The 16,965-nt window shown below is 36.5% G+C and overlaps 1 protein-coding gene across 3 annotated transcripts in view; it reads right to left on the bottom strand.

The window, feature by feature from the left end:
- Positions 1–1,768: 1,768 nt before the first annotated feature.
- The window catches only part of AKAP11 (A-kinase anchoring protein 11), a 42,919-nt gene continuing 27,722 nt past the window's right edge, over positions 1,769–16,965 (bottom strand). The window contains exons 9-12 of one of the 3 annotated variants that reach the window (XM_065850325.2): positions 14,547–14,630; positions 13,722–13,768; positions 11,026–11,186; positions 1,769–6,106 (exon numbers count right to left, since the gene is read on the bottom strand). In XM_065850325.2, coding sequence (XP_065706397.2) covers positions 5,960–6,106; positions 11,026–11,186; positions 13,722–13,768; positions 14,547–14,630 — 439 coding nt within the window. In that variant the 3' untranslated portion in view covers positions 1,769–5,959. Of the gene's footprint in view, positions 6,107–11,025; positions 11,187–13,721; positions 13,769–14,546; positions 14,661–16,965 lie in introns of all 3 variants that reach the window. The other 2 variants (XM_065850252.2, XM_065850412.2) reach the window with 2 other exon arrangements.

Here is a 16,965-nt window from a genome sequence, read left to right on the forward strand (position 1 = left end):
GTACAAGTGTTCCCTTTTGCCCATTCTTAATTAAAAGAAACAGAAAAAAAACCCAAGAAAACCATACACATATACAAAACAAAGCTCCTTCACCGTCCTAGAAGCAGCAGCAACCTTTGGAGGAATGAAGGCAAGACAGAATGTATATTTTGACTATGTAGAGGCCCCAATTTCAGTCTTTGTAATTCCCATGGAAAGGTGCTGTGTAGTCAAGGACTAGGTAGCCAGCACCTTGACCACAGACATTGTCTCATGCTTGTCATGGTTAGTTCCCTTGCCTCAAGCAGTCACACGCTTTGTGGTATGCCTTAACAGCAGGGGAAGAGACAGCATTTGGTTAATATGGCGCTCAATAAACAGTACTCTGGGTACGTTTCTCCAGCCTTGGCATGACTCACTTTCCAAAGCCACCTTCCAACCAGAGGCTCGGAGCAGTAACCAGCATGGAATTCAGTCACACCAGAAGCTCAGGCTCTGGAGCGAGGGGAAGGTCTGAGCAACGGCAGCAGGAGATGGAGTAGCACATGCTGGGTGAAGAGTACGGAATAGCTGGAGACTTAACTCTCAATTTCATACACCGAGGTTAAACAAAGTGCATGGATACTGTTCTGTGGTTGAATAAAGCCAGCCAGAACCAGACTGCTGAAAGAAAAATAAAGTCCAGGCAGGAAGAAAGAAGCTCAGACTAGTCTTCCACATGAATATCCTCCTCTTTCTCTTCACAAAAATCTCTTTTTTTTGTTCCCAAACTCAGCACTGGTCTTTTTGGGGCTGTAACATATTTTAAGAATAAGTTAAATGTTTACTTGCTTCAGTTAACATATATTTTCTACATGACTGAACGTGAGGCATTCCTGCCCCCAAAAAAAAAGAACAAAGAAAAACAAAAAAATCTTCAAAATAGATATGATAACGAAACAAAAGAATGCTCCTTTTGTAAGTAATCTCATAAATACTGTGGAAACCTCCTTTAAACAACCATTGCAAAAATAAAGCATCAAGGAGACTTCCACATGCCTATTATTTTAAAAGTAACCCCAGCAAAACCCTCCTAATTCTTGAAATGAAACCCTGCTGAGATTATTAGATTCACAACACATACAACAAAAAAAACATTTAGACAGCTATATGCAACATCAGTACTTTTAAATCTTAGAAACGCTACCTGTGCACATCTCTGCTCAGCATCACTACTTTGGGTAGCTGACAATAGGCTGTTCGGTAGTTTTAACAAAATACCAAAACGTGAGGATTTTGAATGATCCTATAAAACTTCGTGTTTAATATAACATTTTCATTAGCAGCGTATTCTTGTATTTATCCAGAAGACTCTAAAGCTGCCGATTCCCCAAATACTGTACAACGTGCCAAAGACCAACCTCGGTTCACACAAAAATATTAAGTCAGCCTCCCTAACCTGGCTCCTGTGCAAGATGACACTGAGTTAAACTGGTTATTGCATCCTACTTGTGTTGGGATATTAGAGCGGATTCATTGCCAGGTCTCTCCTCACAGAATCCACATGACAGTTAACTTCACGTAACTGGAGCTACGGGTTTACCTTTCAACCCAAAGACGGTAAAACAGTGTTCTCGCATTCCTCCTGGACACCAATTTAATTCTGTAAGAAGTATGCCACCTACTGATGCACTATTTACCATTCTTCAAGCGCCTTCACACAACTACTGATCAAGACCAATCTTAGCTGTGTTAGCTGAAAAGAAACATAATATTCCATGAATTTACAAGAAATGACACCGCTCTCAAAGCCAGTGAAATGTGTTTTATTTTAAGCCACTGCTAAAACAAGGACAAATTTAGTGCAACCTGGAGTTCATAATCTGAAAACTGAATAGTTAAATTACTAAAATGGCAAAACTTGTCACCATTATACAGTACAAGACCTTCATATTCATTGAGTACAGTTACATAAAGATTTATAGTTATTCAAACTGCTTTTGGTATACAATCGCATCACTAACTGGGCTGTGAATCACTGTAACACTGCACAAATAAGCAGCAGTTCCAGCAAATTATAATAAATTTTAGTATTAAATACTATCCAGACAGTACAATAGAACAAAAGCCCTCTAAAACTACAACTCCAGCTATACAACAGGAATGTACAAAGATGGTACGAAATAAAGTGACTACAGTGGCTGGGCTCTGTACTTGCCTCTTCAGAGCTCAAGTACAGTAAATGCTCGACAGTAGCGGCTCTTGCTGAAAAGCCAAAATTCTTACAATAAAATAATTCCTGAATCTTGTCTATATCTTTGCAAGTCAACTGTGTAAAACTAGGTGTTTACTACTGACTGTGTTCCCATCTCCAACAACATGTGGCTCTTCATAGAAAAGGTCCCAGACAACGTTACATTAGAAAATGTAACGTTTTAAATTTGATACCATTTTTGAGAGACCTCATTAGTCTCGGAATGTGGGTTGCTGGGTTTTTGGGTTTTGTTTGTGTTTCGTTGTTGTTTTTAAAAAAAGCTTACACAATCTTTTAAAACTCACGAACAAAGATACCACACAAATTGCATTCAAGTACATCATCTTAGCTGCTTTTTCACATCCTCATTTTGAGACAGCAAATCTTCTTTAATTTTAGCATATGGGTTTGAGTTTTGTTTGGTTATTTTAAGGCTTTTTGCATTCTTCTGTATTATTTATGCACCTTCTTCTGAATGTTTAAACTTGTTTTAAATATGGCAACTTTTAATTGTTCATTTATAGAGGGACTATCTTCAAACTGCTTTTTTTTCTGACAAAATCTTACAAAACATCCAAACACTTTCATTTTTCAGAACACCGAAGGTACGTATGAAGTGTTTGAGACACGGTGTCTTCTGGGACAATAACAACATTGTATGTTTTCATCAACTTCAAAATTCAATTACCAAGTCAGGGTTCCCATATAGGGGAAAAAAAACCATAGCAGGATGAAACAATCTCTACCTTATTACATCTGTCTATAAAGCAGACTTGTCTGATTTGAATGGACCAAAATGCAGCCTTTCATATTTTTAATTTTCATTTACAGTTCTGTATTTGTAATCAGGAGTTTTAAATAAACTCAGTACAATTTAAGACTCACATTACCGAAGAACAGCTTTCTCAATGATATGGTTGACAGCACCAGTTACATATAGTCAGAGTAATGTTTTCCGAAGATTAATACAATTATTAGATTATAATAATGTTGCCAGGCTAGTTTAATGCTTTCCAAATTTTGATACTCAAGGAAAAAAGCTATCCAAAACATTTTCTTTTTAATGGTCCAGAAATTTTGTTGTTAAGTAAAAATGAAGTATTTTATAAGATACTTTTCTCATGCAAATTCAGAAGCTATGCTGTTTTCCTCAAAGGCTAATAAATAGACTTATCCCTTTATGTAATTATTGATTGGTGTTACATTATGTATTTGGATCCAGCCTGAAAAATAATTCCATTTATAAAAATCTTTTTCAGTGCAACTGTTGTCTACTTAACTTTTTGAACAGTTGTAAGCTTTGGGAATCACACAATTTTCTGCGTTTCTCCAGGGAAGTAATTAAAAAGGAAACCTACTTCAGCAACTTTATAAAATCCAACATAAGGAATAAATCAGTTAAAACCTGGCTGTTCCTGTGGTGTTGGTTTGTTGGTTGTTTTGGTTTGGTGTTGTTTTTTGTTGTTGGTTTGGTTGTAGTTTTTTTTTTCTTTCCCACATGTACAGCTTTGTACATTTACAAGGCTTCCAATATCTTGTTCAATTTGGTTCAGTACTAGTACTAGTATATCCTCATATCCTGAAATTCCACCCGGTGAGAACGCAAGGGTTCAAAACCCAGAGCAAAACTTAGTCCTGAGGAACTGTTGTTAGTATTTTATTTTCTTGACATTCCAACGTTACAGGTAAATAAGTACGTTCTTCCTGGAAGAAATTACAGCCAGAGAATGGTTTCAAATTTTTGACTGAAACGACACTGAAAGTCAATCTTAAAAAAAATGAAGGTATAGGGGGTGGGGGGCAAAAAAAAAAAATCCAGACAACTTTTGTACAACTCTTCAAAAATATGTTACTAGTTGCACCTTTGAAACAGAGGAATTAAGATAACTTTGCCCCTCTGCTTTGGGCTCTAGAGAAAAACAATTCCTGAGGCTGGACATTGTATAAGTTGTAATAAAATAAAAGAGCATGTAATGGTTTTTGGTCTTTTTGTCACATGGTATACACAGATCTCTCAATCCGAGGTAATAAACTATGAGTAAAACAGAATTTTAAGTCAGTTGTAAAAACTGGAAGTTCATATTAGTGAGATCTCATACACATAGAGATACACACACATCTATGTGTGTGCACATGTGTGAACACATATGTGAATATACAAAAACATTAAAAGTCTTTTACTCTGTGAGAAAGGGGAACTTTGTGAGATCCAAGGCAGAAATGCAGATGGCAAATGAGGACTAAAACAAAGCAGGTCTCTAAAAAGACCAGTGGAATGCCTTCCTGAAACACAACGTTGCAAGGAGAGTGTGACACCTCTTAGTAATTTTTGAGGTAAGAGACATCAGAATTGTACACATGCCATTAAAATTCAAGAACAGATTTAGAGAGTTTCTCCTTGTTTGTATACTATATCAACAGTTCATTCTTCTACAAAAAAGCTATTAAGATTCTTTTGTTCTGCCAAAATAAGTAAGACTTCATGTTCTCTTGCAAGTGATACAGGTTTTGAGGTGGTGACCTTGTAATTACCAGCATGTGCCTTTTTCTCTCAAAGGATGTATAAAACCAAACAAAACTCAAAAAGCATTTTCAAACCACAGGCTACGTAAAGGTGCAGATTTCCCTTCAGACAGAAGGCAAGTCAGCAACAGTGGTAAGAAAGCTGATTAGACTGCTAAAATGACTTGATTAAAAGTGTCTCTAAAAAAAATTCAGTGAAGGTAGTTAAGAAAAATGAAAAATCAATTTACAAGAAATTTCCCCTTTATGGTTTAATTAGCTTCCTTTGCTAAATGCTTAAGTGCTCACTGAGTAACAAAATTCTCTATTACTGAAAAGAAAATTCATATGTGGAGGCTAAGAAATAAAGAATTAGACTAGTCAAAAAGATGACCAAAATCGTCAGAGGAAGAAGCTTCTATCTGCTACTTTTAACATATCTATGTGAGAGACTAACACACAAATTGTTTGACACAGAATTAAAGTCTGAGAAGTAGTCGCATACAGCTTCAGTAAGAAATTTAGCACTTTAAATGTGACTGGCAAGCTTCAAGAAACCTAGCTGAAGAAGTATTTATCAAATTATGCTCAGCTACCCACTCTGCCCTTCTACCAGCTCTGTGGAAGTCAACAAAGAGAACATGTATTTGCACCTCGACAGTTTCAGAGCAGATTCTCACATCTTCACATAAATTTAAGCTCAATAAAGGTAGCTTTGAAACAGAGTGTATCAAGGGGCTACTTGGGCAGGTCACAATTTTCTCCTGGCAATGGCACCCCTGGGCACATACTGCCTGGCCAATATCAGTATTATTTTTCATTGTCTGCAGCAAGGTATTCCAGAACAGATTTTTGCAGAACGTCAGTGCTCTACGTCCCACTGTGAATACAGCACACACACAAGCGAGAAAATGAGCTATCCTGGCCCAGCAGGGATCCTGAATATCACGCCTGGGACGGTCTCCTCTGAACTCCTATCATAGACAAGGGATTTTTTCATAAATATTTCAACGGTCTGAACACAGCAGTAAATACAATTACACGTGAGTGGACAATATCGATTATGGACTGTAAGTGCACGGTACCACAAAGCACAGAACAGCTATTTTGACTTTCACCTCGAAGACTTTTAACGCTGACAATTACTTGAACATTCATTAGTTGAATTTTGCTTTACATATCTGTGTTCTTTCTATCTCCTTTCAAAAGAGGAATGAAGTGAAGAGGGCTACATCTTTGGATTTTTCAGATGTTTTCCAGGAGCCAACCAACCAAAGACATATTTAGAGCTTGCTCTCCATCAGACACCTTCTCTATCATGTCACAATATTTCAGCACTGCTTGCAAGAGATCTCCAACTTTCCAATCTCTTTCTTGCAGTCTTCTGGAAAGCTAAAGGGGAGACAAGGAAACACAAAACAAAATATTTTGACCAGCACATCCTGATGAACAGTTACAGAAGTTATTCCTGAAACACTAGCTCATAAGAGATCAGTTGTAATGAGTTAATCCTTACGCCCACATCTATAAAAACAAAAACTTCCGCGAGAATCAGGCACTTTTCTTTAGGGCAATTTTCACAAAATTTACTTCTAGAGGGAGCAACATTTTCAAATGATGTGGTGCCACAGGTATGAAGGCTGTGGTTCATCAAGACTGCAGAAAACAGGAAATCCCGAACACAACATTAAGAAATTTGCCACCCCTCCCATGCCAATAATTCACATATAAAAAGACAAAACTCTGTCTTAATAAAAGGATGTGGATTTTCCTTTTACAACATATAGTGTGGTTTGGGTGGCACACAGGCTACCCTCAATGAAAACAGTGTCTTCAGAGTTGGGAAATTATAACATCTTGGTGAAGAGGAAAAGGTGAGGGTTATGTTAAACTGCCACTTGGGAGTAGAGATTAGTGTAGCTGAAAACAATTTTTTTTTGACCGGGGTCCAAGCAAAAAATCTTCTTTTGCTTGTCAAGCTCAGCTATATATTGAAGAAAGTCTCCCATAAGAGAAGGATGCATTTGCCCATTTGCCCAGGAGTAAAAGAATATTTTAGGTTAAGCAAAAAAAAAACAAACAAAACACACGACACACACAAAAACAAACTTTATTCTCTGCAGCTTTCTGGACAGCCATCAATGCTGCATTTAATGAACACAATTTAGACACACTACTTATTGTTCAGAACTGTAGAATTTTATTGCCTTTTTATCCTCCCTACCATGACATTCTATATATTAAGTTTAAAAAAAAAAAAGTCATAAACAGCGTTCAGGGAAATATCTTCCACAGCTACCAAATTAAAAATTCATAATGTTTCTTCTATGCAGGCTGTCAGATTGCAATATGAAATTCTATGAAAAAAACGAAAAGGAATACAACCTCTCTCTGCTTCTTCACCTAGGTGATGTTCCAACTGCCAACAAGGCAGGTGATGGAACTGACAGAAAGAATGTGGGCATAAAAATACGTACAAAACAATTAACTTCTTGAGTGAACAATTGACTTGGACGAGCAGAAAGATCCTCTCTGATGTTGAGTACAACAAATCTTGAACATCAACAATTTTTTCAGTGAAAAAAAAATATATCTTTTCTACACAAAAAGGGACTGAATTCTGTAGTTATTTCTGTAAATTTTAAAACTGAGCACAGGAAGCAAGAGTTTTACAGTCTACAACAAGTAATTCTGTAAATGGTGTTTGTTGGTTTATAAAAGAACAGTCATTTTTCTTATGTCAGAAGAAGCTTTGGCTAATGTCCAAAGACCTACTTCAGCAGATACAGTGTAACACTTCTGTCCAAAGAAGACACCACCATGGTTAAGATGACAGAGCTGGCACCTGGCTTCACTAATCTTTACATTTTAATGTAGAGTTCAAAGTTCAATCCCACTATTTCTTTAGCAGACCGATCTGTTTCTTACTGTCAGACAAGGGAAATATTGAGTTTACTCAAAATAGATACCAGCAATCCTAAAACAGTTAGATATGGCCTGATTAAAAATTGAGTATATATGTTTTTTTAATGCAGGCACTTCCATATCCACGCTGTCAGGCTTCTCAAAGAAGTCAAGAACTATCTATTCTATGTTACTGGTTTCTTGTTCTGGCTTCTAACAAATGTATTTTGTTTTATACACAGGTATTTAACTTCCTTCTGCCTTGCTGAGCATAACATGTGTCTTTAAGTAAGAGTACATACCCAGCTGCAGCAAGTAATACCTCGCCTGACACATGCTAGGAGTATTTTTGTCTTTTATGCAGCCACACCACATCATTACCCAGCTGTGAACAGCTAACACAAGCCTTTCCTCCCTTCCAGAAACCACCAACTGCTTATAGTGAAAATTACTGTTTTCCGTGTGATCTAAAGTCCAGGTTCATTCCCCAAGTAACTGAGGTAACTTAACAAAGTACCTGAGACGATCAGAATCCCATTACTGGCAAGAGATCAGTGTGTAGGCGTCAGTTTAGTTTTCTGCTGGGCTGCAGCACCCTCTGGAGGTGCTTGTCTGGCTCTACTACTGACAGAACTGAGAATGACTATTTCTAATTTCAGACCCTCAGTTTGATGGTCAGAGATCATTCCAACTGGGAAATGGCATGGAATAAAAAAAACAGGTAATTCTTCCCTGCCCCAGGGGGGAAACAGGATTTCAGTTCATTTTAAGATAACTGCACTTGGAGAACTACAAATTAACCTACAAAAATAAGTGAATCAACCATTTTAACATGTTTTACGTTTTATCTTGAGGTGTCAACTCAATATCAATCTACAACTGAAGTGTCAAGTAGAAAAACATTGCAATTTCTTAGGAGTGCATACATAATAGACACTGCTATTTTCCAGAGTGATCTTCTCAGTATATTCTCTTCTTAGGGTAGCCAGAGTGGTGTTCAGCTGCACAGCCAGCTAATAACATCCTTCCTATGCCTCCTCAGGCATTGGCTCCAATAGCAGCATCACTTCTTCACAATCTACTAAGTCAGAGCTGGCAGAAGAATGAGAGACTAAAGGAAATATTTTAAAAGAGGCAGCTGCTATCTATTTTTTGCCTGACGTGATATATTGTGCTGTAAAATACAGGTGTCTCTCACACACAGATTTATTATTAACACTCATGGGTGCTACCACTATTCTGCCCGTGTATTTGCAACACTGCAGTTCATATCCAACAACCGTGATGGAGATGGATAGATCTTCAAAAGATGACAAAATGACTCATGAGGTCAGAACAATGGTAGTCACTAAACCAAACTCATTCACATCAGAAGAACTTCAGCAAAGGCTGGGCCAGGCACGTGAGAACAGAAAAAGTCAAGTATTTTCTTCTTCATGTTAAGACACTTAGAAACTGTATCAGGGAAGGAACATACGAATAAGAATTAAACCCAACAGCTTCAAATAAAAACAGAAATGGAGAAAAGTATTCACAAACTGCCTTCTAGTTTATGAAAGCATGAAGTACACTCTAAGTGTCAGAACTCATGTACAACAAAATGTATTTTTGAAATCCTTCTAAATCGAACATACCAACCTCCATAAAAGAAGTATGAGGGATATGTTTCACTTTGCACTAAGAACATTTCCCAGTTTTCTGTGTTATCTTATGATAGAATACATATACCACACTGTTACATGGGCAAAAGAAAAACAAAACCAGCATTCTTTTTCTGGACTAGGAAAGGAGAAGCCATTCTTAGGAAAATTCAGCCCAAGTATGATCTGGACTGACCTCTAGGTACCTTTCACATTCTTACCACAAGTCTACCGCAACAAAGCACCATAGGTGCAAACATTCATCGAAGTCTGGGGGTCTATTTAGTCACACTGAGCTCCACTTCTGGGCATTCTGCTCTTCTCCTGAAATGATGATTTTTTGCTTTGGAAAGCACCAAGCTGAAAGTTCAATACCAAATTTGGGAACTGAGAGCAAGCTTTTCCTCTCTTAATATACTGACATGCACGTTAAGTTGTTTTTGTCAAGACCTTAATTATGGAACATATACCAATGGCATCACGTTAACGCTTTTTCACGTTACCAGGTCACAAAATAAAAGTCTTTGATAATTTATCGTTCATATCAACCTCATCATTAGAGACAATGCCTATACAGAATCATAGAATTGGTTTGGGTTTGAAAGGGCCTTAAAGATCATCTAATTCCAACCTCCTTGCCATGGGCAGGGACACCTTCCACTAGCCCAGGTTGCTCAAAGCCCCATCCAATCCGACCTTGGACATTTCCAGGGATGGGGCATCCACAACTTCTCTGGGCAGCCTGTTCCAGTGTCTCATCACCCTCATGGTGAAGAATTTCTTCCTTATATCTAACTCAAACCTCCCCTCTTTCAGTTTAAAGCCATTAACCCTTGTCCTATTACTACATGTTCTTGTAAAAAGTCTCTCCCGCTTTCTTGTAGGTCCCCTTTAGGTATTGGAAGGTGCTATAAGCCTTTCAAGTAGCCAGGTAATGTTAAAATAATTCCTTGGTAGAAGAAAAAAAACCAAAAGGTCAAAAGTAATAAATGCCAGATTATCATGTGCAGTTTGGTATGTAGCTACAAAGGAATAATTTTTAGGATTTTATAGGAATAAGAAGTTTCTGTTATATGTTTGTGATGGAAATACTGAGGTCAGTACACGTAGCAAAATTTCCCTAAGAGATGTTAATTGCTAAACCCTAATCTTTAACATTCTGCTTTCTCTTTGGTCACATATTAAATTCAATCTATAAAACTAAAATAAAGCCACCTAAAAATGAAAGAATCTTACTGAGCCTTCTTTCTTAGTAGTTTTGGTTGCAGTTGTTTACAGAATAAAAAGATATTTAAAATTTAATTAGAGCCTACATTTCCTTCCAATAAGCAAATGTGCATTTCCTAGCAAAAAAAACTTGAGGCTGAATATCAAAATATTAAGTTAGAAGTTATTTTGCATAAGCAAGTTCTCAGAATGATTCCATTTATAGACCATTAAATAATACGTAAAAAAATGCCTGAAAAAAATAAATTTTTCAGTAAACAAAAATGCTATAATTGTATCCTCTTTGGAGTAAAACAAGGAAAATAACTTGTGAAACAAGTTAACTCAGCTTGGATTAATACTGTTTTATTTGTAGTACATGCACAGGCTAAACAGGCCATTCCACTTCGACCTCTCAGGATTCAAATAATGATTTTTCCTCAACAGCAAATACTTCATTATTATGGAGTGGCAAATAAAGCAGCTGGTGTATTGCAGCAAATGGAAGTAAAAAAAGAAATCATTCCCCTTCCCCACCACCCATCAAACCCAAGTACTTACAGAGACAAATTCCCTTGTAGCAGCATCATGAAAGTGAAGTTCTGAGAACTCTGTTTCAGAAGCTGCCAGCCACTGGAGTGCTGCTCTGAGCTGGGGGTCCACCAGATTTGGTTCCAGATCAATATTCACTATTGCTAAAATCTTTCGTATTTGCTCCACACCTAGTATTGAGAAGAAAATCATTAAATACTTAGCTTCAAATTTGTTTCAAAAAAGTATATGTAGTTCACTATTTAGACTATATTATCTTAAAAACCTCAATTTAATACAGGTAGATAATGCAAAAGGAAATAATCATGCTGGTCTAGAGCATTTCTGTACTTTCACATTAGGAAGTACCATTTATCCCATTTACAACTGTATGCAAACATAGCTAAGTGCTAAAAGACATTAAGCTTTAATGTATATTCCAAATGTCCAGGAATTTAACACAGCCTTTCATAAATTGTTTGAACAGCAATGGTTCCTACATTGTCAATCAGTCATTTGGGTTTCCAAATGCTATTTTCGCTATGCCTTGATCTACTATATTTTTTGAAAGTGTGTATTTCATAATTCTTTCCTGCACAGGCAGATTGATCAGATTGCGTCCGATTTCTTCCAAAACCTAGTACTGTTTTTTTCTGAGGCCTATCCGGTTTTTCAACACTCCCTTTACAGCATGAATTAAAAAAAATAGCACAGTATTGAAAGAGCAGTTCCATAAATAACACAGAGAAACTACAGTATTGTCATCTTTTGCTCCCGCTCTGAATTTCTGTACCCAGCTTTCAGAGTCATCCTTTGTCACACCCTCAGAACAAACTAAGAATATGATAGTGCTCTCCAAGTTGTGTTTAAGTCTCTACTTCCTGACTATTGGACTTAACTCTCTAGAAACAAGGAATATATTTGCAATAAAAACCTATGTTCATGTGCAGTTTACCTCAATCTCACTGTTCTTCCAGTCAAGTTTATAAAAATTGAGGCACATAAAGTATTCATTCCTAACTGACAAAGCGAAGTAAGATGAAATAGATTCCCCCAGGAGGAAAAAAAGAGACAGAAAATTAACTAGCGGAACTATTATCATAAGTGTGCTTTCAGTGGATAACAGAATATTTGCCAAAGAGCCCCAAAATCTATTATCTTTATAGGAGAAAGCATCAATTATTAAAAAAATCATGACACTTAGTGGATGAAAAGTACTGTGGTAATGTATCACTGGGAAATTTTGAAATATTTTTTTATTTTTATAAAATAGATGTACATTTGGTAATAACAAGGTTTGGTAAAGAAGGTACAGCCAGCTTAGAAAAAAAAACGCATTTCTAGTATGACATGAACAGAGCTTCCAAATATAAAAGAAAAAGTACAAAGGTTTTCTACCTAGAATACTATTTAAATGGTCCTACAATGAAAGTAACAGAAAGAGTCTTTTCAAAACAATAATGATATGGTAAAGAACTTAAACTGGAAAAATTTCACAAAAAAAAAAAAAAGCAGTCTGTTGCAGTCCAGAAGACACCAAAACTATGTAAAGAAATACAATCAAGAATTATTTTAATTGAGTAATTTGAACATTTGTTATGTTAGAACTTTTTAGTTTCATTTTCTCAGAACCTTACAGTTAGATGTGATTAAAAATAAAGAGATGTGGTTCGTTTCCATTTATTGTTCCAGGAGAGAAAGAGAAAGGGAAAGAGAGAGAGAAAGAGAGAGAGAGAGAAAGAGAGAGAGAGAGAAAGAGAGAGAGAGAGAAAGAGAGAGAGAGAGAAAGAGAGAGAGAGAGAAAGAGAGAGAGAGAGAAAGAGAGAGAGAGAGAAAGAGAGAGAGAGAGAAAGAGAGAGGGAGAGAAAGAGAGAGGGAGAGAAAGAGAGAGAGAGAGAAAGAGAGAGAGAGAGAAAGAGAGAGAGAAAAAGAGAAAAAGAGAGAACCACACATATTATTGCTTATATCAAGACTATTTGAAGAAGTGTACCATGGTTGAATATCCTCTAAGTGGATAGCAAAGGTTTCTTGAAATGCTTATTTCATCTTCTGAATATACCCAGCACAAAGAAAAGCTCCATTACAACTTGCTCTAACATCAGCTCATCTTTAAATCATCCTCATACACCCTGTATTCAGGCTGTTCTCATTTGAGTGAAACTTTGCCACTTCAATCAGACTGGAAGCAGTGCAGACATCTACAAACCAGAAAGCTCTAACAAGACTGTGGATAGACGCTATTTTTATATTTCAGTAAGAAGAAAGCGATTATAGCAAACGTATCGAATCAAAGCTTTTCTCCATTTCTCATGACTTCTCTTCCAAGGTTAATACAGCCATGTGAATAACTTCTTCAGTATTTCAAACATAGCCGTGTAGATGCATTGCCTTGGCTGCTTATCAAATATTTTACAAAGAAGTTATTCTATGCACATAAAATTACGCTTTCAACATGCTGATGAGAGTTCACTACCTTATGTTATTAAGTACATGCATGAGCATGAGAGACTTGCATTTCCCAAAGGCTGCACATTTCAGTAACTTTAGAGATGTATGTAGGGATGAATCTAAGAATGCATTCTGACACATGACTGACGTGTTATGATGAAAAGGGGTAATAGTGGTGTCACCTTGTTACGCAGTCGACAGAAGCAAAGAATTAACAAAAATAATTCATGCAGAGTGCACAGGTCAAGAACAGTAGAATATGCTGGAATTGACATTACCTTCTACAGCGTCCTTGGAGTCTTCATCTTTATCTTCTGTTCCATCACTGTATTTTAAAAAGAAAACAAAATTAGTAATACAATCCAATATATGCACAACAAATATAGTCAAACCTAAGAATCTAATGAAGGTTAAAGGACAGGAAGATCATCAAAGAATTATGAAGTGGTTATGAAAAGAAGCTTTGCTTCTCACACCATTTCATGTTGGGAACGAATAATAATCAACTACACAGGATTTGCTCTTAGGAAAACAATGGAGAAGAGAGAAACTAGGGAAGAGTGTTAAAGATCATAATATGAAGACATTTTAAAACAAGACAACTTACTGGTTTTAGTTAAAGATGATAGTTTAGTTTTTGCTTCATATGTGGAAAGATTGAGCCATCTTATGTCACAGGTATGAACAGCTATAGATTATTCAAAGCTTTAAGTCCTAAGTGTTCTACAAAAATCAGTTACCAAGCAATTTTGAAAGTTTTCACAAGCTAAAGGAAAAAACAGAAATCCTGTAGGAAGCAAGCTCTAGTTTGCATGAAAAAGTAAATCTTAAAGACTTGTAAAACTGCAAGCAAGAACATGCACAAAAGGGATCTTTCATTTTGCAAGCAGAACACATCAGTTTAGCACAGCAAAATTTAATCATTCAGTATGGATTAATTTAACCATTCAGTATGGATTAATTAATGAAAAAAAATATTGTGATTAAGTGAGACGAGTGTAAATAATGTAACAGCATAAAAATGCACTGTATTTTCCCAAATAATGATTTCATGCATTAATTATGAGGAACCCATCTGGTTTATGTTTCTCAACTCAACCAACCTGTCTGATGTTGGAAAGGATAAATTCTCCTCATACATATCTCCTTCTAAACCAAGACTGCTCCAGCTACTGCTGTTACCATTACTGCCAGGAGAAGAAGAGAACACGGCTGAACTAGAAAAGAACAATACCTCAAACTAGAACCTTCATTTTCCTTAGAACTGTTTTGTCAAGACATTTAATGCAAGGGCACTGAAACTTCCTAACCAGGTTTGCTGGAACAGAGTACAAACATGACTGTCAGTGCTATTCAGAGCAGCAATGTGCACAATAATGCAAAACTGACAAGTTTCAGTACACACATGGAAGTATTAATTCGTACTCATTAACTTTCCAGATCAGTGCTAGCAGTAATTCTGTCCCCAGGTCTAAGCACACTGCTTGTTATTTATACAAGCTCAACAATTTCAATATGATTACCCATAGGCATACGGATTACAACTCTAATACTTGCTTAAGGACTAGCTAAGAGTACTTAAAATTATACATTGTGAAGATAACTGCACGAACAAAATCCTTCCAACTCGTTCCAAAAATCCAATACTGACCTCCAACAGCCTGATGAAAAGGAATTCTTAGAGCAAATAAAAAACCAGTTTTGTTTTTAATTTTCTGAATATTGTTTTACAAGTTGATGTATTGCTTTGTTTTTAAATAGAGGGTTTTATAGATCAGTGAAAACAATAGTAAAAAGATGAATTCACTCAGTTCATAAACATACTGCATTTATTCCACGACTACATTCAGCCAACATAGAGAACTGAAAGAAGTGAGCATGTCCTTACACTGGTACATTTTAGGCATTATAATTAGCAGAGTTCCTTAGGCCTATGCTTGTGTACAAGACTGAGCTACTCATATGATTAAAGCTCCTGTTCCCCAACTTCATACCTCTCCCAGAGCATGTCTGGAAGCCTCCCAGGAATAAGATTTCAAGACAACCAGCATTCTCTGAGAAAGCTAGATTGTCTACGTTAGATGGTATGACAAGCCATGAAGCAACTCCAGAGGACAACTGCTGTAAGATGCTTTTTCACCTAAGTTTTGCATGACTATTAAAGCTCATTCCACTCAAGGCAAATAGCAAAATTTAAAAAACACAAATGGTGGAAAGAAACATTTCAGGAGACAGACATTCATCTCTTCCAAGAGTCTGCCAGTAGCAGTATTAACTGTTACTGTCCTTTCCTCTCCAGTATGCCTGCTTGGATCCTAATTTCAAAACAGCAGCAGCAGGTTAGCAAGCCTGCAATATGAACACACCCTAGCAGGGGAAAAAAGAAAATTTTAAAGTTGCAGATGCTTCATTCAGCACATTGTTGCTTATTTCAACAACATGTGCAAAGAACAATCAAACAGTTCTCTCATTATGCAAAAAAAAAAAAGAAGAAAATTAAAGAGCAGAAGCTTCCAAAAAAACCAACTTCATTTGCACAAAAAATGTAAACCTGGTCTTCAGAACATTTCTCAAGCTACTGTGTGAGACTATCATAGTATATATGAAGTATTAAATTTGTTCTGAAATACATGTATAGGAAAGATTTAACATAGCGCATTGATACCAGTACTTTGCACACAAACATCCTGTTCCACTTCAAGTTCCAGATGTATAACACAAGTGGAAGCCAAAGCTGTCCCAGTTCTGGGACTAAAGGAAAAAGTATCTGCAACCTAACAGAATGACCTCATGCATACTGCTACTCTGATTGGGTAAGAGACTAATGTATTTTCGAGATGTCAAACTTGGTCTGAAATAATCATATACTTAACCATACAATTACAATGCACAGTGATGCATGAGACTTCTTTGTAAAGTATGATTTTAAGATGCCAAATTAAGAGCCTTGAAAATAAAGTCCTGCAAACATAAATCAAGCAGTAAATAAAGGCATTATAATGCTTCTATAATGCTTCATGCAGCTCTTCAACATGAGTTAGCTGAAGAATTACAAGAAAAGCTTTCAACTTTCATATATATATATATATATATACACTGTATTTATGGGAACTATAGCTCAGATCATCTGCTTTGAGATTCTGCATTATGTACATACAGGCAAAGGCAAGAGGCTTCTGCTCTGAATTATAATCTAACCTGGATGCTCCGATTCATCCTCTGGAACAGCCTATATCTATGCCTATACCTGTACCTTAGCTAGAGAGAAAGCTTAAGACTGTTTTATTTCTAAACTAAAGTTGCTACCATTAGGCAGGCAAAGCAGAAGATATAAGCACTCCCTTGCATAACTACCTTTACCGACTCCACTAAAGAATTTTCTTTCCTATTTCCATTCAAATGGAACTGCAGGGATGATGCTTGGGTAATTCTTTCCAAGTTGTCTTGCTCCCTTGTTTACAGAAAGTTTAATCCTCTGTGAAGTACTGAAGTACAATTTTTATATTGATCTGAGATGCAGAG

The sequence above is a fragment of the Patagioenas fasciata genome, chromosome 1 (assembly GCF_037038585.1).
Source record: "Patagioenas fasciata isolate bPatFas1 chromosome 1, bPatFas1.hap1, whole genome shotgun sequence".
NCBI classification, from domain to species: Eukaryota; Metazoa; Chordata; class Aves; order Columbiformes; family Columbidae; genus Patagioenas; species Patagioenas fasciata.